Below are 19,481 nucleotides of genomic sequence, written 5' to 3'. Positions count from 1 at the left end.
TCTGTCCAAATTAACCGGAAAACAAACATTTTTTCTGCAAAAAACACCCTATCTTTGAGGGTGCTGTTGCGATGTAGTGTTTTTGTTTAATTAAGGGGTGCAGTTAAGGTTTTAATAGAAAAGAGATTTGAATTTTCAAGGTGTAGTGAAGTTTGGTATTTCTAGCATGGCAGATTCAGGGGACGACAGTGGTTTTAGTGTTTTAAAAATGTGATTATTTAAGAAATTTTAACAATTGATTAGGAAATAATTAATGTGAAATATGATTAACAAAAAACCTTTGTATAAAAAATAAAGAAAGATAGTAGAATTAAAATCAACATAATTCTGACGTGGCACTGACGTGATGCTAATGTGGCAGGGCGTGCACAACACGATAAATAACAAGATTGGTTCGAGGTATTAATTTTACTTCGAACAAGAATAGGGGATACATAAACACCCGTAAAGTTGCAGTGCTAAACTAAGTTTTCGAAAAAAGTTCTGGTTTAATTTTATGTATTTTCTCTATTTAAAATCACAAATTTTCAAAAGTTGTATAAACACATATAACAATTTGAAACCATAAATTTCAAACTTATTCATTTTTTCTCTCTTAAAGTTCATGCTCAATTAAAGTATATTGTATAAATTGAAGTTGAGGATGTAATAAGGAATGGTAACGGCAATAGATTAACTTATCATATAACCGTTAGGTTTAATACATATGGAGGCCCATAAACTTGCCACAGTTTTTCTCTCGAGCACTTGATCTATGCATTGTTCCTATTGAGCACCTAAACTACTAATATGGTTAGTAGTTTAGGTGCTTAATATGAACAATGCATAGTTAGCAGTTTAAGTGCTTAATAGGAACAATGCATAGTTCAAGTGCTCGAGAAAAAAATTGTGGCAAGTTTAAGGGTCTCTATAATCTATATGCATTCCGCCTAGACGTTATTTATGTTTTAGCCACTAAGATTGTTTTTATTTATTTGTTCTCGCTTATTGTGCATCCCCCGTTTCTTTTTCTTTTTTTTTTTTTTTTTTTTATTTGAACAGAGAATTGCACATGCCTTGAAACTCACTACTGGAAATAAAATCAGATGAATAATTTCATGTTACTCACATACATGGAGAATCAAATGTAGATAAAGTCATTCTATATTATATTGCTCTTTCAAGTTCTTTGCCTCACTCAAAGCAATTAATGAAAAAAGAGAAGCTACTTAGATTTCTTGTTCTTTTAGACGCATCGGATACATAAATACTTATCCGCACCGGATATTTATGCTAAATCAATTCAATTTTACTATAACTATATGATTCAATAAAGTGAAAATTGCATTAATTTAACCATAGTTAAATGATAGAAGTCTAGATACAAACACATGTCATGCATCTATTAATTTGATGTAAATATCCAGTACATGTAAATAGTTTATTTTCCATGTATATATGTGTGTATAGACACACTTATCGAAAGCAACCGGTATAAGTATATCGCATTCATTGTTGCAGCACCAGATCTCCATGAATACTAGAACAGTTATCGAATATAACAACTGATAAGTACATGCCAATTATAATTAGAAGAAATTGTAAATCAGAGAACTCTGGTTAAACATAACGCTTCAAGTAGTCCTCAGCTGTGGTATAGTTAACCTCAGGGTAGAGTTTAGATGCCTCCTCTCCTCCTTCTCCAATTTCAAAGTTTGCAAGGCAACCCTCGTAGCAAACATTGTAGTAATGACCGAGTCCAACTTGGTCTTCATACCCATATTCTATTTTTCATACAAGAAAACATAAAAAGAAATCAAAATAATATTACGTTCATAAGATAAACACACATAATGCATGAAGGATTCTACTTAACGTTTAGCTAATATATACAGTTACATACACCGATAGTCTAATTAATGAAATTATACTCTATCAAGTTACCTAAATTAAATTTACAACTAACTATCCATGTTATAACAATTAAAAGTGACAAATTTACATTGTGTGTATTAATTTTAACTTGGTGTAGTAGATATCCTAACTATTTTCCATGTTATTAATTTCACTTGTTATGGCCGGATATATACATGTAGTTATCTTCTAAGTGCATGACTTGATAGTATAAAGTTCTTTTACGCACAGTATATATATAGAAGTTAAACTTGTGAAACTATCGTTGTCATTTTTGGACAGTTATTTAGTAAATAACCCTCTTTTTATTTCTCTTTCAACAATTATGACTTTTTAGACCACATGGTTGAAAGATTCCCTATCGAACAAACTTAAAATCACCCACAATCCAAATATTTGTAAGTTATTGCAAACATTAGACGAAAGTTAATATTTTGTCTGTAATCAAATTGAGTAATATATGAATAAATATTAAACTCGGTCTAACATTATCCGAAGAGCAATTTTTCAAGGGTTTTATTTGCACAATTTTTCAATAGATGGATAAGAGAGATAATTAAGATTCATACCTTTCATGGAAGCAAGAAAGTCTTCTTTGGTAAGAGTTGATTTTTGGAGCTCTTTACCAATGAGCTTTTCCCATATTTGAACAATCTCTATTTGAGAAAGTATGTTCTTAGGAGGTCTAAGGTGAAGTGTTTTATTCAATGTTGTTGGATCATCTATGGTCTTTATGGTGTATGTTGCTATATCATCTTCATCAACAAATACTGCTGCAGAACCAACACACCTAGAGTTACAAAAATAGCAGAAAGTTTGTTTTCTAATTATTATTCTAAAACATTGTTAGACAAAGTAGATGAAATTGCACAAATAAAATATCATTTAAGCTCGGGACCTATTCAGTATGACATGTTACATATTTTAGGAAAATATTTTTCACCAATAAGTGTGTCTTGCAATATACTTTACTTGTACAAAATGATAATTAAGACATTTAGTTACAACTTCACTTTTGATGCTTCATTTTTTGTTTTAACCAATATGTAAATATTACGTTAAATATATTACTTACAGTTACAACTATCATCAAATACCACCCACAAGCAAACTTTTTAATTTTGAACGCGTGTTTAAATATAGAATCTTTAAATTTTTTAAAATAAAATTTATATATTTAAAAATTACATAAAAAGTACTATAAGTCACCATAATTAATAATCAAATATAAAGACATATGAAAAAACTATGGTGATAGTATAATTCGTTTGACTCTCGAAAAACGAAAAGTGTCAAACAAATTGTGACGAAGGGAGCGATTGATAACACTTATATACCTTTTTGGTTGGCATCTCCAAGAAAGACGATAGAGTCCCTAGCAGGAAGAAATTGAAAAAGTTGACAAAGACCAGCAAGGAAGTAACAAGCAAAGCAATTAGCAACAACATATGTGAAGGGAATTTTAGCTTCTTCAATGGCTTTTCTGACAGCCATTTTATCATCGAATGTTATTCTTCCTGGTTCCAACGCATCTCCCATTCTTGCTGAATCTGATCCAAACTCAGAAGGCACGAATCTCTGTACAATTACAAATACACCACTTTAGATTATATTTATCCCAAATAAAATCACTCAAGATAATTAAAACACTTGAACTGTTGTTTCTTATGAGGAAATTAGGGGTGTCAAATGAACGTATTTGACTGAATTTGGGCGGGTTGAAGTGAACTTAGTTGATAGGGGTTTAATTAATGCGTCAAATATTACTTAGGCTGAGATTGACTGATTATTCAAGATGCGCTAAATAATGAGTTATAATTCAACTCACTCAATTCATACCAAATAATTATTTTTTTATTTAAATTGTTTAATTATTGAAGAAACCCACCCCCCACCCTTCCTATATTATGGCTATATCTAATGTATAAAACAAAAAAATTAAAAACTATTTTGATAAAAAGAAATCGTGGATCATCTATTTGGGCTTGTTACTTAGTTCAACTCAGCTCATCTAAAAGTTGAGTTAAAATAGATGAATCAAAATAGGTTGAGTTAATAAATGAGCAAAACATTGATCTACCCAAACTTGGGAGTTGAATAGGTCATATTTTCATGGGTTAATTTTATCCATTGCAAATGCACATTTTTAAGGTAATTTCACCATATGGAAGTTCAATTTTCAGTTTATTGCACCAAATCAAAATCTAACTATGCCTATATTTAATAGAAACTAAAAGAAAAACCAAAAAATGTTAACTTCTATACAAAAAAAAAAAACGTGACTACATTAGGATATGTATACAATTGTCACATGACATGAGTATGGCCTCGATAGTTAGTAACTCACTTTTCGTAATATCACACCTCTTAAAAACACAATAAAACCTCATTTTTAAGACCCACTTACAAAAAAAATAAAAAGAATCCATGATGGATAGACATGGACAAGATATCGGTTATCAGGTTGTGGTTGAGAATGGATGTTTTATTCTTTAAGTGATGCCATGTGAAAATTATAATATGTTTTTCAAACATTTTTATAAGCAAATCCACCCCTTAAAAACTCAGCTTATATACACAACAGTGTAAACAAATTGTTACATCATATATATATAAGTTAAACTTCAATATAGACGTGGACCCAATTTTCTCTTAAAAAACGATGTTTCAATAAAAGATACTTAGACAAGATTTTGACCTTTATATTTCCAGCTTCTTTAATGGCTTCAACAAGTTTGAGTTGGAGCAATATTTGATGGCTACGACCATATACACCGGAGATAGCACAGATAACGACGTCGACGAGTTTTACAGCGTCTACGAGGCTCCGATGATCATTGAAAGAACCAGGAACAAGATGAGCTCCTTGCATCTTAAAGGAAATAAGCATTTGAATTTTATCAATATCAAGTGCTATTTCTGGACGTTGCAAAATATAAGTATCATGCCCATTTTCTAAACTTGCCTTCACCAATCTTTTTCCTAAGAATCCTGTTCCTCCCACAATCAACACTTTACTTTTTGCCATAGTTTTTTGGAGTATAGTATTTTTTTCTTTTTTCCCTTTTCTAGTCTGTGTACACAAAGAAAAGATGGATGTTTGTGACTTATGAAGCTTGCTCCAAACCCTTAATATAGGCAGGACAATTTGTTTTTTTTCCGCTCCTACCTTTTCTTTTTGGTGGTTGGTCTTTCAGTTCAAAATAATAATTATTGTAATTTGGACATAAAGGTCTATATATATTTACTCCCTATGAATTATTTAAATAGAGTAATATCATCAGTGCATATTATATAGCCGACTTCGTCTTGTGTGTTGATTCGCAATTATTATTGTCATGGCACAGAGGTATATGGAGCACTAGTTTACATATGTAATGAAACTATTTGAAAACATATATAGATTTTTTTGTTTTACCGGACAATTTTTCCCTTTTAATTTGATGTAAAAGGATTTATAACATTTTTATATTTAAAACTCTGAATTTAACATTTCTAATTTTATCTTTAATGAAATACTTTCATCAAAATGACACGACATTCTAAAAATTAGAAGAATCTAGAAAGTGTTGTTGGTAATATTATATATATTTAAGTTATGGGTCAAATGTCCTTTTTTTATTCTCTTTGGTTTTAAATAAGTGTTTACTTGGTCTTTAACACATCCCTTAAAAAAATACTAACTCCTAAAAAAAAAGATATTTTGACTAAACTATTCTTAATTAAAATTTGCATATTACTATTAGCTTGATAAAAAATTAAAATATGATCACTTAGCATTTAATAAGGATAAATCTAAAAAAAAAATTAGTCTTTTCTTAATTATATAAGTGCACTTATTATTAACCAAAATAAATAGACTAAGTTGAGACTTATTATACTCTTTTTTCAGTCAATCAAAAATTTAATCTTAGCAAATGAAACTTGGAAGTTGGACCTCCCAATATGCAAATGGCTATTAACTTTAGTACAATAAAATGCCCCAACAAGGACACCGATGATCGAAGTGTGACGTAAAAAATCATTAACAAAGTAAAAATAGCCACTTCGACACCAGGTTGTGACGTCACGTCAGTAGCGGAGCTACGTTTTATTGGATTCAATTGGCAAATAGTCATTTCATGTGTTTTAGCTAGGGATATTTTTTGTTTAAATGTTATTCCCGACCGCCTTAAATAATGATTTTTTTCAATTAAATTTCAAATGGTGGCTTATAAATATTAGTGAGCGCAATGTAAAAAGAATTGGTCATTCAAGCTAAACTTTATGTTTAAATATTGAAGAGGCCGGTTCGACGTGAAAACGTGTACTATGTTTTATTTACTTTGTTCCTTTTTACTAATATATGTGAAAAAAAGAGTAATTAATTCTATCATGATTTTTTAAAATGATAAATATTTTGAATCAGTTATTTTTCTTTATAGAGATAATGGTCAAAAACACAATTCAAATATCACATTTTTGTGAGTTACTGCCCAATCTATCAAGTGCATGCGTTTTCTACCTAAATTATCACCAACTATTTATCAAAACACAATTCGACTAGTTTCTGATGCTGCTAAAATCTTTATCAGAGGGCTGCAACACCTAACAGCCCTGACAAGATTAGTAGTTGCTCTTTGTCCAGAAATCTTGAACAAAGTTGCTCACATTCCAAATGTGCATATCAGTTAGTTTTATTCATAATTCTTCTACGTTCTTTTCACTGTGATGCAGCGATGCTAGGGATTCAAATATTTTGTACTCCGTTGGTAACTAAAATCTTTTTGAACGCGTTTCCTGTGCATGCAAGACATCAATAAAAAAGATATTCATCCTCAAGACTGTTGTATAGTACTATTGTTATGTAGCAGTTCTAATTACAAAAATGGATTACCACTTTGCGGATGAATCATATTGCTTATATTTGGGTTCGCCTCTGCCGGTATGGTAATATAAAACCAGGTCAATACAATCAACTTTGTAATATTTTTTTTTTTGGGGGGGTAAATTTTGAAACAGAGAGGATATTAATCTCAAGCATTAGTCTGAGAAACTTGATAGCATTATTGGCAGGGCAGGCTACAAGTAAAGATTGTAATTTCTAGTATTCCCATGAAGTAGAACAGATGTGATAAAACTGTCGTCTCTCATTTTTGCAAAAAGGAATTGACATTAAAAAAAAAAAAAATTAAATGCAAGAAATGATTTGAGCTGAAAGATAGTGTCCATTCTTTTTGCAGAAAGGCAAACATTGTTATGAAATATAGAGTATGGATGTCCACTACACAAATATAATGCCTCTTCCATTATCTTCCACCATCTTAATGGTTCTTCCATTATCTTTCACCATTTTAATGGTTCTTCCATTATCTCATATATTGAATGACATATTACCCTTTTGTATGCCTATATGTAGCACTATAAATAGAGGCATAAGTTTTCATATTGTAGAGACTTGAACACATTTTGAAGAAATAAGAACTTTCCTCTCTCTTGTTCTACATATATTTCTTGCTTTAGTTTATTGTTCTATAACAAACATCCATTATTAAAACATTTCTTTTTCATAGGAACACACTTGCCTTTCTTTGTCTTTTCCTTATCCTGGTCCTCTTCCTCTTGAACATTGATGCATATTAATTAATTAACCACTTATCTTTATGTAAATTTTAAGAAATCTTAAATATATCATATTTTGCAGTAAAGAAAGTTGAGAATGATATACACAAGAAATGATTTCGAAATTTCCATCTCCTGGGATTTAGTTAAGCTTATCAGTAATATCTCCCATCTCCATAATGTGTTCAGGCGCGCAGAATAATTTTTGTAAAAAATCAAACATGAATACCTTTCCATAAGGGTTCTGGCCAGTATCTTATTTAAGCTTACAAATCGATCATTGATCACCTACATGCAAACTTTGAACTATGAAATACAAACCAACTAAAGCTGGCGTGTTTTAGTAACTAAATTAACAAGATTAAGATGTATCCTTAAATATAAATAATCTATCCGTTATACTGATAGGTGCCTGTTCCAATATATTGGAGAATCAAAAATAGAGCGTCACCGACTCCCTGTACTACAAATTATCTCTCCTTACAACAAATGAATAATTACATAGACAAATGGAAATTTCTCTTGAATAAGAGCTTGATGTAACAAGTTATACCAGTTCCTAGCACTTATTTGAGTCAAATACAATACACTTGACCTTGTATGATTAGAAAAAGAGAAAACAAAAACTAAGACATTATATTTCCAATCTTCCATTTGAAAGTGGTTTGGCTTCCAATGCAGCTGAATTCATGCCGATAAAGTCATAGCTACTTCTGGAGTTCAAATCGAAGCTAATGGAAGATTCTTCAAGCTTAATATTCATATTGTTCTTTTGTTCTCCCTCCCTCAAGTACGTAGACCTTCTTAGATCGTTATTAGCATCATCTTCTATCCTTTTACCTGCAACAGTTTCGCCCCGGTTGTCTCCGTGCATGTAATCCATTAAATTAGACAGAGCTAAATTGAAATCTGTAAGTTGAGCTCTTGTTTCGTCGACAGCATTAGGGGAGTTCATATCAGTGGACAGACTCTTCTGAGCTTTATCTAATATTGCCTGCAAGTACTTTCCCTGTGCCTCTATTCTCATTTGTAGTTTCTGTTGAACCTTTAGAACAAACAATATTTACGTTATTACAAGAAAGTTAAAGTGAATGTTTCCCAGAAACTAAATAAGTGAGGTCTAATAAGTACGATATCAAAGAACTAAAATTGGATGATAACAACAGTGTTTTTTGTACATGTGTTTTCATGGTTTTTGCTCGTTAGGACTAAGAATTCTTCTAGAGAAAAGGTTTAATGTGTACCTCAAGCTGCTCATGTAATCTTTTCTGGACTTCAATCTGAGACCTCACTGCCTCACTAATTGGAGCTTCTCTGTTCAGATATAAGCATATATTAGCAAGAACACATGTGTTTTAATGTATATACACTTCCTAAAGTCCCTATAGGCATGTTTAAATCAAAAGCATGAAGCTTTAAATACCAGTGTACGCAACTGCACTCGAACCAATTTTAAAATTCAATGGAGAAAATGCAGTTCAAATATATTCTATAAACTATACTGAAGTTTGAGGATACTATCACTGTAATTAACATATTTAGAGGCGAGTAAAATTAACATTAGTTTCATGAAGAGATTTTAGACGAGTAGAAAGACGGTATAAGTATAACCGACAGTGAATTTCCCGGCACCTACCCTTGCATACCACTCATGCTTGATGAAGCGATACTTGGTCCTGGGGAATGAAAACTGAATTGTCCACAGGACTCCCCTGCTACATTGAAAAACAAAAGGCAATCAGAGGATTTTTTGTAAAAAAGAATGGAATGAAAGAAAAATCTCAATTAAAAAAGGACCATGCAAAACTCCAGTTACCTATAGGAGAAGCACTACAAAATTTACTATATTTCCAGCTCTTTTAGACCATTTACATGTTAAATATAGAACATAATACAATTATCAAGTATTAGAATACAAGTTTTAGGAATGAGCTTTATGTCCACTTTGCTTTCTGGTTAAGTTTCCAATATCATCCAGAACTTACCAATATTCTCTCTGTTTTGTTCTACTGCATCTTGGTTCTTTGCCTGCTGTCCAAGTCTATACTTCTGCAGAACGAAAAAAGGGACCAAACAGCCTAATGAGCTTTCGATATGGAAAAAACTATTGATGAATAGAGATGCAGAAGTCTGACTCTACCTGCAAATGACTCTTCAAATGGTACAGTGTCAAGCCCTTCAATCCCATTAACCTTAGCACTGACTTGGGAGTTGCTTCTGCAAATGCAAGGCCTTTTATCAAACATTTTGAAAGCACAAATTCCAAAACATCATTAATTCACTAGCACAAGCGAAAAAGTAAACCAAAAATGCCTATCCCTGTGAAACTCCAGGGGAGGACATACTCTAACCTCTTCACTTTAGCATTCCAGAGTTAGTTTATACATCATGAGGGATCGTTTAAGATAATTGAAATCAATTACATAAGGAGGAGACAAAAGACCTCATCAGCCACGATACAATGTAATAATCAACTTATTTAAAATACATGATCACGTCGATGTTGATTCTCGAAGTGAATAAAAAATGGAAAGTTCAAAATCAAGAACTATTTATGGCAAAAGTTTGGAGAAGTGTATAGACAATATAAGTACACTCATATAGGATATTGGCAGCTCCCACAAGATTTTGGTTCCAAATTATGCTACATTTATGGGGTACCTTTCTACTTTTCCTTCCATCTTTCTTTTCTTAAAAGGAAATAGCTCTAAAAGGCAAGCAACTAAGTTATCAAGACAGTACCCAAACTCAAAACTCGAGTACGGTAATAGTGTTTGTTTCATTTGTTTCAACTCCCTTTATCTCCAAGTAAGCAGCATACAATACAAATTGATCAATCAACCAACAAAAGTATCAGAAAAGAACTAAGAATCCCCAAGAAATGGAAAAAAATATGTACAGAAATCAAGTTATTGACAACCACATACAACTAAAACCTATAATGACACCCCACCATAAAAGTTTATCATCCTACTCATGTACCCACTTTATATTACTAGTACTAGTGTTAAACACAACTAAAGCAACAACAACTATGACATGGGTACATATGAGTTCTCACTATCCATTTCAACTTTCCAGGCTAGCTGGCATGTACCTCGACTAATTCCATTGGTACGTTCTACCTCCCATCACCACCACAGGTACCCGGAGTTATATAATAAACACAAAAATTAAATGTACAAAAGCAGAACAAAAGAAAAAACAGTAACTCACTATCAGGTCCACCAAGCTTAGTGACAGCATCAACAAAACGATCATGTAGATCAGCAGTCCACCTCAATCTTGGTTTTGGGTCCCTTGTCATCACCACCCCATTTTCATAACCATTATACATCCTATCCATCAATACCACCACCCTCAAATTCCTCAAAACTACTCCACAAATTACTAAAAACAGTAAATCTAAACACCCAAATGCTTAAAAGAAATGTACAGATGAAAGAACCTAGAAAGTTTATTAAGCAGACTGAACTGTTCCAAGAATTCCCTAGAGGAAAATAAAGGAAATGATCAACAAATATTGATTTTTTATTATTATTATTATTTATTTATTTTTTTGTTGGGTGATAAGAGAGTCAAATGACTTTTACAGGAAGAAACCAATTACAGAAGAAATTTTTTGTTTGTATAATAATGGGTTATATGCACTTTTGTCCCTATAGCTTGTGCTGGTCTTTAATGTTTGTCCCTCGGGGTAAATAATTTTTCTGCCGCTTATAAGTTTATATTTTTACATTATAATATTCACAAGTTATTTCTCATCCCCTAAAAACCTCATGTCCCTCTAGAAGAGGCGTATTTTCACCTAAAATTTGCAGCACGTGAATCCATGATCGCTTGGTAAAATTAGATATTTTATCTACATATTTTTTAAAATTGATTTGTAAGGGCTGATGGTCCACTTGGTTGAATATTGTGTTATTTACCCCCAAGGAATAGGAATCAAATCCCACTAAACACTTTTTTTCCTTCCTTTATAGGGGTGCATCAATGTTTTTGAAATGCTAAATTCGCTTATGGAGTCTGGCCGCTAAGCATAAGTTCGATTTTTCTCCCTTTTTAGTGGTGCATTCATGTTCTTGAAAATTCTAAATTTGCCTGTGACCTCTTGATATAAGTTCAATTTTGAAAGACGAAAATTAAAGACTAGCCCATTTGAAGGGAAAAAAAAAATTAAAAACCAGACCATTTGAAGGGCAAACCGTGTAATTTCATCTATAATAATCCGTACATGCAGACGTGATAAAATTTAAATTGTTTAGGAAAAGGGAATCAATTTTGATAAAATAAAATAAAATAAAAACAATACGGGGAGGAAAGATCGGCGTGGAATCTGAAGGAACATATGAGCGCCGAAAATTTATTTGTTTTTTATTACAGAAAAAATGTGGGAGATCAATTCCGTGTTGCTCAGCTGTATGAATTTACTCAACACTCGCAGTCGGTGATTGATGGGGACGAGTGGGCCTGGTAGTGGTGGCGTGCAAAAGTGACACGTGGAGTGACAGCGTGGAATATTCGCCGAAGAATGAGGAAAAAAGAATATTCGTACAATCACCTGCCACGTCCTCCCAGATACTACAAACCAATAGGTGCTATAGGTCATTTTGGTACAGATTTGTGAAAAGAAAATGTTTAGCTAAATTATGAAAAAAGTTGGTTAATTATTTTGCATCTTGTAATTAGTCTGAACAAAATTGCACAAATTGTCCTTCGAATGGGCTGGTCTTTAATTTTTGTCCGACTGATATCTTTGCTCTTTATCAATTGAATTCATGGGTCGTGGGAATATGTTTTTTAGTTATGTAGGGCATAACTTGTGAAATATAAACTTATGCCTGGCAAAAAAATTGTTCGTTATTAGGGCAAAAGTTAACGATCAACACAAAATAGGGACATAACACATAAGTGCCAATGGCCCAATTAGTTTTTGAGAAATATCTCGGACCTTCTCTTATTAACCATAAAAACTTTAGCATATTTTTACAAGTATTTCGTGAACATTGCAAAATTGCTGTTCTATTATAGAAGAAAATAAACAAAACTAGAAAGTCACAATCAGCTCTCATTTGCTCAATTTATCCTTCCTCCACTATCATATGAGAAAGTTATATTAAATGGAGTAAATTACAATTAACTCCCTTAACTAAGGGTCAGGAAACAATACCTTTTTCATTTTTTGATTGGGAATACGTCCAATTAGCAATTGTCAAAGCCCAAATCATTTTTCCAGCAACTGTAAACATGTGGCTTATACAATATTTGTGAAACCTTTGAGCCAGAAAAAAGAATATGATGAGAACACGTTATTTTCTTGTATTAAAATTTTTTAGCTCATTTTTCAAGGGGTTATATCCCATTCCAAAAGGTGGAGGGTTATTGTTTCTCAAACCTTAAAAAGGTTAAGAAGTTAAGTGGAATTACTTTATTAAATGTTAAAAAGAGAAAGAAACCACGTTTATTCAACAACCAATATTGTATTGTATTTAATTAACCAGTTCATCTTTAAATCTACTTGCTCCGCGTTAAATTTGTCTACTTACAGAAATTTGTCTCATGTAATGTTATCTTTTGGCTTTTTATGAGAAGATCAGAAACTAACATAATTACATATTCACTTTTGTATAAATTTCAGCCAGCTCATCCATGTTCTCCCTAAACAAGGTGAGTCAGAAAAAAAAATTGTACTAGTTTTTAGAAAATGTTAAATGTATCTGCAAACTTTGAAAGAGGAAGAATGTGAGCAGTCTGTGCTCATGATTCAAAAATAATACTGTCCTCAAATTGAATATCAATACTTTTTTCAAGAAGAATGGAGTATCTAATTCTGTAATGAGTAAATTTATCAAACAATAGATGTTGGAGTAGCACAATGTTCTCTTTATTTTACTCCTTAAAGAATCTCAACATAATCTTTCTATGGAAAAAACAAAAATGCAAATCAGAAATCAGACTGAAAACGGCACTTTCTATAAGAATATTGCAGTAAAGCAAAAAAGAGAAGGGAACAGGGACAGAAGGGGACGGATGACAGTAGAATATTCTTGCAAGAAAAAAGAAACACAAGACAACTACAAGAAATGTCTTGTTAGAATATTATTGACAGCCATGAGCAGCTATGATGCTGCTTTGACCTTTTCCCTTGATCCTTTTCTATGTGGATAACCGTGTTGTCAAGGCCAACTTGTGCATACCTTTGACTAATTCCAGGAGTACCTGCTATCTTTTCCCTTAGATATTCACATATCCTTTATCGCTACTAGCACCTTTTTTTACTGCATTGATCACATCAGTGTCATTCAAACTGGATTTTTATCTATGTTAGGGCGACCTGGTGCACGAAGCATCCAGAGTTCATGCAGGGTGCGAGAATAGGATTTTTATCTATGCTATGAAGTCTATAAATTCCTGGTAATCTTAGATGACATTTTTATAACATAGTTGAGTGAACGAAAAAGCATTATGCAGACCCAGGAACCACCCTTTTTCACTTGCTAACAAATGTTGGACTATCAAAACGTGAAGGAAGAACAAATTAACTTGAATGTATATTTCAAATGTGACAGTACATCATTCATCACAACTTTTTTCACATGAGACAAGTCCCTGCGAGAAAAAGAAATCGAGAGAAGGAACCAAGATACAAGAGAGTGCCACATGAAATCATACCCTAGATCACAACTGAACTCTACAATTTCATGGGGGTCACCCTACGGCCATCATTATCCGTTTATGCTCAAGCTGAGCCACAGCTTACCGGGGGATAACATGCGTCCATCGTCTATTCCTCATGCTAAGCAGCCTTTGAAACCTTTTCTTAATGCAGTTTCATCTAGGTTTCTGCCTATGAATACTAACTTGTTTATTCTCTTCTCATTTGGTTCCCATGTCTTGCCTGGGCATCCATCTAAAATGGAATGTACCCCCTTCGGAGAAATTAAATGAAAGCAAAAAAGATCAAAATCAGAATCAACAATGACAGAGCATCAAGAGGGAAAAAATACCGCAAAGACAATTGATGAGAACCTGGAAAACATAGCGCTCTTCAGAACCACTCACAGATAAAACCCCTTTCATCCTGTATAGGTCATCACCATTCTCTTCAATCAGTCTTTCAAGCCAATCACCAACCTGGATCACATACCCGCATGAAAATGTTGTTCATACATAACGAACAATTTTTGGGCAAAAAATGGACAAGGAAGTACTTTCAAAGTTTATGTTTATCTCTAGCACATTAAAGTGTTTAGTAGAGCAAGTCTAGTTAAAAGTTAAAGAAGCGTTACATGAGCGTATATTAGGGCAGAGTCGCAGGACTTTAAGCATGCAATGACCGGTGAAATTGGTAACTCAACAATAACCAGATAATGATACGAAAACAAGAAGTTAGCTAGAAAGAGCATATACCTCATCTAAATCTAAGGTTCCCTCGGACACAATACTAACACTGGATACAGCAGAATCATGTACATGATCATGATGGTGGCCCTCGTGATGTTCTGCGAACAATGAGGGATCCTATCAAAAACTTGAAGGAGCTTTATGTTTATCTTCTTATAAGATGAGAAGTCAGATCAGTAATAAAAGAATCAAACATATCAAACAACTCATTTGTACATAAAAACTTAAACAAAAAAAGAAGACAGTTGGGGAGACATTGAAAAGAACAGGGAGAACAAAGATTTCAAAAAGTTAGTCACTATTCACTATATATATATATATATATATATATATATATGAGGAACAAAGATTTCAAAAAGTTAGTCACTATTCACTACCATGCCCGTCTCCATGTTTGTGCCCACAGTGGGAGCCCTCTGATTGAACTTGAGAATCAATTCTGCAAAGCAAGCATCATTGAAACCTCAGCAACAATAACTCAAGATACCATTCTGAGCCAAGGAATGGGAAACAGTTTTAATGAGCAAGCAGTATCACCTGTCAAGATCGTAGCCACCAACTCCCAAAACGAAGTCCATATCAACCAACCCATGCTTTGCTTTCTTTATTTGTGCCATCCCATTGATATGCTGGAAAATCACAGCAATCAGGGCTTTGTATTGAAGAATGAGTAATAAAAAGGAAAGATATAACTAAATGCAGGGTGAAGGAGTACATAGTGCATATCCACCATAAATGGCTATACAGCATATCAATGGGATGGCAAGATCGTAGCCACCAACTCCCAAAACGAAGTCCATATCAACCAACCCATGCTTTGCTTTCTTTATTTGTGCCATCCCATTGATATGGTGGAAAATCACAGCAATCAGGGCTTTATAAAAAGGAAAGATATAACTAAATGCAGGGTGAAGGAGTACATATTGCATATCCACCAGAAATGGCTATACAGATCCTTTACCTAGCTGTTAAAGCACGAAAGAGATGCCACATATATTTTATTAAAAAAAAAAAAAAAAAGTTCAAGCTTGCAGCAAATCTAAGTGCATTACCTAATCGTATTGGAACAAGCATTACGGAAGAAATTAATGGAATAAAATAAGAAAACAGCGACAAGAGCCTCACAAGGAAATTCTTCTTTCACATTAGCAGATTAGTATACATAAAATATTGCAACATTGTAAGTCATATTTATTTTAGAACAACTCCCTGCACTGCAACTCTAGACGAAAGACAAATAAGCTTAAATAGACGAGACTCTACCTTGATTCTCTTTGTTAGCACTTCGAGCTCGGCTTCAGTTACCAAGTCTATCTGTCAACATAATCAGAAGAACAAAAACTGAAATAGGCTTCCCAAGATTGCTTGAACCGACAGCAGGCTAGGAAAAGAGTAACCAAGTAAAAGCTAGAAGATACCTTACCTTGTTCAAGATAATTCGATCTGCATAAGCCACTTGTTCGACAGCCTCATTTACCACAAATCTAGGTTTTACCTCATTTAAATGCTGCAAAGTGTGCTTGCAATCAACCAATGTAACGACTCCATCAAGTTTGATATGCCTTGAAACCAATTCATCAGAACAAAATGTCTCAATAACAGGACCAGGCTTTGCAAGACCTGGAAAACAGGTAGCAACTCGAAGGAGCTGTTAGAAAGATGATAAACACTCTCACTAAACCATGTTCCAAATTTTAATTTCTGAAAAACAACATGCTACAGGGATTTTGTCAGACCAAGATGCATAATGAATACTTATTCAGCATACTACAGGGGCCTTATAATGGCAAAACCACGGAACCACAGCTTTCGTGGTTTTCTTTTTCTTTGCCCTGTTCTCCCCATGAGGAAGCAGGTCTAAAAAGGATTGTTCATTGCAGAAAGCAAGTAAGCAACATTCAGCAAAATTGGAAAACTTTTCTGTCAGCAAAGCCAGTGAACATTAACTTCCACAGACCACGTAGAGAACAACTGAAGTTATCCATGAGGTTACAACAGGCCTAAACAAGTAAGGCTTCATGCAAGACAGTGAAAAGACCAGCGGAATAAAAGAAACAAATGGAACTGCAGTAGTCATTGTAAATGAAGCTACATGCTTCCACACATCGGAATTTCAATTGAATCACCATCAGGAACAGACAATTATCAAAACGTAAGAACAGCGCCACTATGCATATGTTACCCTCTTTTTGAGTTTTTTCCAGTTTTTATTTCTGCATCAACATCGTTTGGAGGAGAAGGGAGCAATTCAGTACAAGCTACCATTTGGATTAATGCAAACCTACTTCTACATGGATGTGTTTAAGGCACATGAATTTAATCCATTCCGTCAATAAAAGAGATTAAGAAAGAACCCTCTACTAAAATGTTTTCACATACTTTATAGAAATACCTTAGCTATTGCGATTACCAACATATACCAGGCAAAGTTATCCATTTAAGTATTGAAGTGATTTGCAAGTGCTAAACTATATAATCAGATTTTTTTCCTTTTGATAAGTACTTCATAATCAGATGTTCGCTAGGTGTTATTAAGAAAATTGAGTCCACCAGTGCACTTGAGCATGTTTGAGAACAACAGTTAATTATATTTTATTAAATAGTTTCACATACCTGTTGTCTCAATAACTATATGATCAAATTTGTCTCTCCTGTTCTTAACAAGCTCCAAAAGCATCTTAACAAGGTCACCACGTACAGTACAACATAGACAGCCATTATTAACCATGAGAATATCCTCGTTAGATGAAGAATGACTAGCAACCAATGAGCCATCAATGTCCACCTCACCAAACTGCAAGTGGATTAGTCATATAAAAATCTACATAAATGTAGATAAACCAAAATTTACTAGCCATAATATAATTAAATGAAAAACGAGGAGTCAAAGCGCATCCATTGAATGGTTGAACGGAAAAAGAAACATCTGAGGATATAAAAGGTAACAACAATAACTGGATAAGACAAGAAAACCCCGGAATACCTCATTTTCAATCACAGCAATCCGCTTCCCATGCTGAGATGTCAGTATGTGATTCAACAGAGTAGTCTGCCAGAGTATCCATGAAAAAAAAAACAAGAGACATTTCTCATAAGCATTCTAACACCCAACATCTTATACATGTAAAGTGATTCAGATATCTCAATTCAAAATAGAGAAACACTTTGTTTTTGTTTTTTTTTTTGTGGCTGACAAGGGAACCCACAGCCGCTACCCTTCGGGTGCGCATAGGGTAAACCTCGCTCTTGTGCAAGAGCTTACAAACCACACAAGAGAGATAACACTCACTAGGCAAGCCCCGTGCGACGAGCTCGACCCATAAGGCAAATCCCCTGTTATCATAGGCAGGGGTTTTGAACCTGAGACATCCATTATGGAAGCCCCCATGCTCAACCATTTACTTATAATTTTGCATTTGGCATAATTTCATTACCCTACTTTCATGTGAAATTTTGCTTAATATACTTCATCTGAAACTTGTAGCTAACATGGGATTGAAGACATATATATAGTAACTGGATTACGATGTCCACCCATACATGACAAACTTTTCCAGCATCCTTAGTCAACAACAAATTGCCATAATTTCTTTACTCCATAATAGACCAAACACTAGGACAAACAAAAAAAACATTTCCCTAACTTTCAGCTGAATAAAATTAGTTGTTAAGGCAAGTTCAGAAAAGAATGTGTAGACCTCAAGCGTATGAGCAGTAGCGGAGCTAGTAAGAGCCAAAAGGGTTCATCCGAAGCCCCTTCGGCGAAAATTACACTGTATATATAAGGTGAAAATTATTTTTTATGTATGTTTAGTACCCGTTGAACCCCGTTGGCTTATTCGTTTGTCTGCATCTTTATATTTTTGAACCCCTTTTGTTAAAATCCTGGCTCCGCCATTGGGTATGAGAGCTATTACTTCATACCCATTATTGCATCATTTGATCTTTTTTCATTCTGATATATAGTGATTCAGGTTATCATAGTTGATATAATAAATCTGAGAAAATTAATGATTCCCCGAACCTTTCCAGAGCCAAGAAAACCAGTAATAATAGTGGCAGGAACACGACTATCAGGATTCAAAGCGGCAGCGACAGAAGAATCAGAGTATTCAGGGAAAGTGCAGAAGCTTCTAGAATTATTAGGTGAATGGGAATGGAAGTCTCTGGAAACGAAAGACTGAAGAGTTCTTATGAATTGGGAAATGGGTGTGAAGTTGTTGGAATGGTGAAGATGGGAGAGCTTTAGAGGTGTTGATGATTTGGTGAGTAAGTATCTGAGAGTAGCCATTGTTGTTGACAACTCTGAAAATGTTGGAATTAAACAGAGGTTAAAGCTTAAACCCTAGTTGGGGTTTTTGCTGATGTTTTTGAGTTCAAAGTTAATTTATAGTGTACCTACTTGGAGCTGAAAAGAGAAAGGGTCCAAAGGTTTAAATTTACCCTCTAATTAAAAAGATAAATCTTTAATTGCCTGACACGTGGTAAGCTTTTGCCGTTAAAAGATAAGGATAAATTTGTTCTATTGCGCATAATTCAAGAGACAAATTTGTTCATTTGGCATAGTTCAAAACAAATTTGAC

General features: G+C 33.7%; 3 protein-coding genes across 6 annotated transcripts; all 3 read right to left on the bottom strand.

Moving 5' to 3' along the window:
• Nucleotides 1-1,357: 1,357 nt before the first annotated feature.
• On the bottom strand, nucleotides 1,358-5,011 carry LOC132635391 (bifunctional pinoresinol-lariciresinol reductase-like). Of its 2 annotated transcripts, none has more exons than XM_060351765.1 (4): nucleotides 4,592-5,011; nucleotides 3,231-3,471; nucleotides 2,463-2,663; nucleotides 1,358-1,763 (listed from the first exon to the last, which is right to left on the bottom strand). In XM_060351765.1, the coding sequence occupies exons 1-4, from the start codon at nucleotides 4,919-4,921 to the stop codon at nucleotides 1,600-1,602; spliced, it is 936 nt and encodes a 311-aa protein (XP_060207748.1). In that variant the 5' UTR covers nucleotides 4,922-5,011; the 3' UTR covers nucleotides 1,358-1,599. The 2 variants fall into 2 exon arrangements, with proteins under 2 accessions (XP_060207748.1, XP_060207747.1); XM_060351764.1 differs by having other exon boundaries at nucleotides 2,463-2,666; nucleotides 4,592-5,010.
• A 2,923-nt stretch (nucleotides 5,012-7,934) lies between these two features.
• Nucleotides 7,935-11,101, bottom strand: LOC132635390 (myb family transcription factor PHL11-like). 3 transcript variants are annotated; one of them, XM_060351762.1, is made up of 6 exons: nucleotides 10,711-11,101; nucleotides 9,635-9,711; nucleotides 9,480-9,543; nucleotides 9,131-9,206; nucleotides 8,739-8,808; nucleotides 7,935-8,539 (listed from the first exon to the last, which is right to left on the bottom strand). In XM_060351762.1, exons 1-6 carry the CDS (start codon nucleotides 10,838-10,840, stop codon nucleotides 8,129-8,131), a joined length of 828 nt encoding a protein of 275 aa, XP_060207745.1. In that variant the 5' UTR covers nucleotides 10,841-11,101; the 3' UTR covers nucleotides 7,935-8,128. The 3 variants fall into 3 exon arrangements, with proteins under 3 accessions (XP_060207745.1, XP_060207744.1, XP_060207746.1); XM_060351761.1 differs by having other exon boundaries at nucleotides 9,131-9,209; nucleotides 10,711-11,100; XM_060351763.1 differs by lacking the exon at nucleotides 10,711-11,101 and adding an exon at nucleotides 9,846-10,643 and having other exon boundaries at nucleotides 9,131-9,209.
• Nucleotides 11,102-14,017: 2,916 nt separating this feature from the next.
• LOC132635389 (uncharacterized) lies at nucleotides 14,018-19,308 on the bottom strand. The gene is made up of 10 exons (XM_060351760.1): nucleotides 18,923-19,308; nucleotides 17,882-17,947; nucleotides 17,512-17,692; nucleotides 16,322-16,518; nucleotides 16,162-16,212; nucleotides 15,436-15,527; nucleotides 15,276-15,337; nucleotides 14,905-14,996; nucleotides 14,524-14,628; nucleotides 14,018-14,423 (listed from the first exon to the last, which is right to left on the bottom strand). The coding sequence occupies exons 1-10, from the start codon at nucleotides 19,187-19,189 to the stop codon at nucleotides 14,286-14,288; spliced, it is 1,251 nt and encodes a 416-aa protein (XP_060207743.1). The 5' UTR covers nucleotides 19,190-19,308; the 3' UTR covers nucleotides 14,018-14,285.
• Between the last annotated feature and the right edge of the window lie 173 nt (nucleotides 19,309-19,481).

Source organism: Lycium barbarum, chromosome 4 (assembly GCF_019175385.1).
Source record: "Lycium barbarum isolate Lr01 chromosome 4, ASM1917538v2, whole genome shotgun sequence".
In the NCBI taxonomy this organism is placed as follows: domain Eukaryota; kingdom Viridiplantae; phylum Streptophyta; class Magnoliopsida; order Solanales; family Solanaceae; genus Lycium; species Lycium barbarum.
This window is presented reverse-complemented; position numbering and strand designations above follow the sequence as displayed.

Bases quoted from the DNA above. Each gene is read 5' to 3' on its own strand.
- LOC132635391 (XM_060351764.1), bottom strand. From the start codon at position 4,921: ATGGCAAAAAGTAAAGTGTTGATTGTGGGAGGAACAGGATTCTTAGGA. The intron at 2,667-3,230 runs GTATATAAGTGT...TTGGTTCTGCAG, and splicing joins TGGAGATGCCAACCAAAAAG to CAGTATTTGTTGATGAAGAT. The intron at 1,764-2,462 runs GTATGAATCTTA...TATGAAAAATAG, and splicing joins CTTTCTTGCTTCCATGAAAG to AATATGGGTATGAAGACCAA.
- LOC132635390 (XM_060351761.1), bottom strand. From the start codon at position 10,840: ATGGATAGGATGTATAATGGTTATGAAAATGGGGTGGTGATGACAAGG. The intron at 9,712-10,710 runs GTGAGTTACTGT...TTGCATTTGCAG, and splicing joins TAAGCTTGGTGGACCTGATA to AAGCAACTCCCAAGTCAGTG. The intron at 9,210-9,479 runs GTAAGTTCTGGA...TTTTCAATGTAG, and splicing joins ACAAAACAGAGAGAATATTG to CAGGGGAGTCCTGTGGACAA.
- LOC132635389 (XM_060351760.1), bottom strand. From the start codon at position 19,189: ATGGCTACTCTCAGATACTTACTCACCAAATCATCAACACCTCTAAAG. The intron at 15,338-15,435 runs GTGATACTGCTT...CTTGCTTTGCAG, and splicing joins GGTGGCTACGATCTTGACAG to AATTGATTCTCAAGTTCAAT. The intron at 14,997-15,275 runs GTAGTGAATAGT...CATTGTTCGCAG, and splicing joins CAAACATGGAGACGGGCATG to AACATCACGAGGGCCACCAT.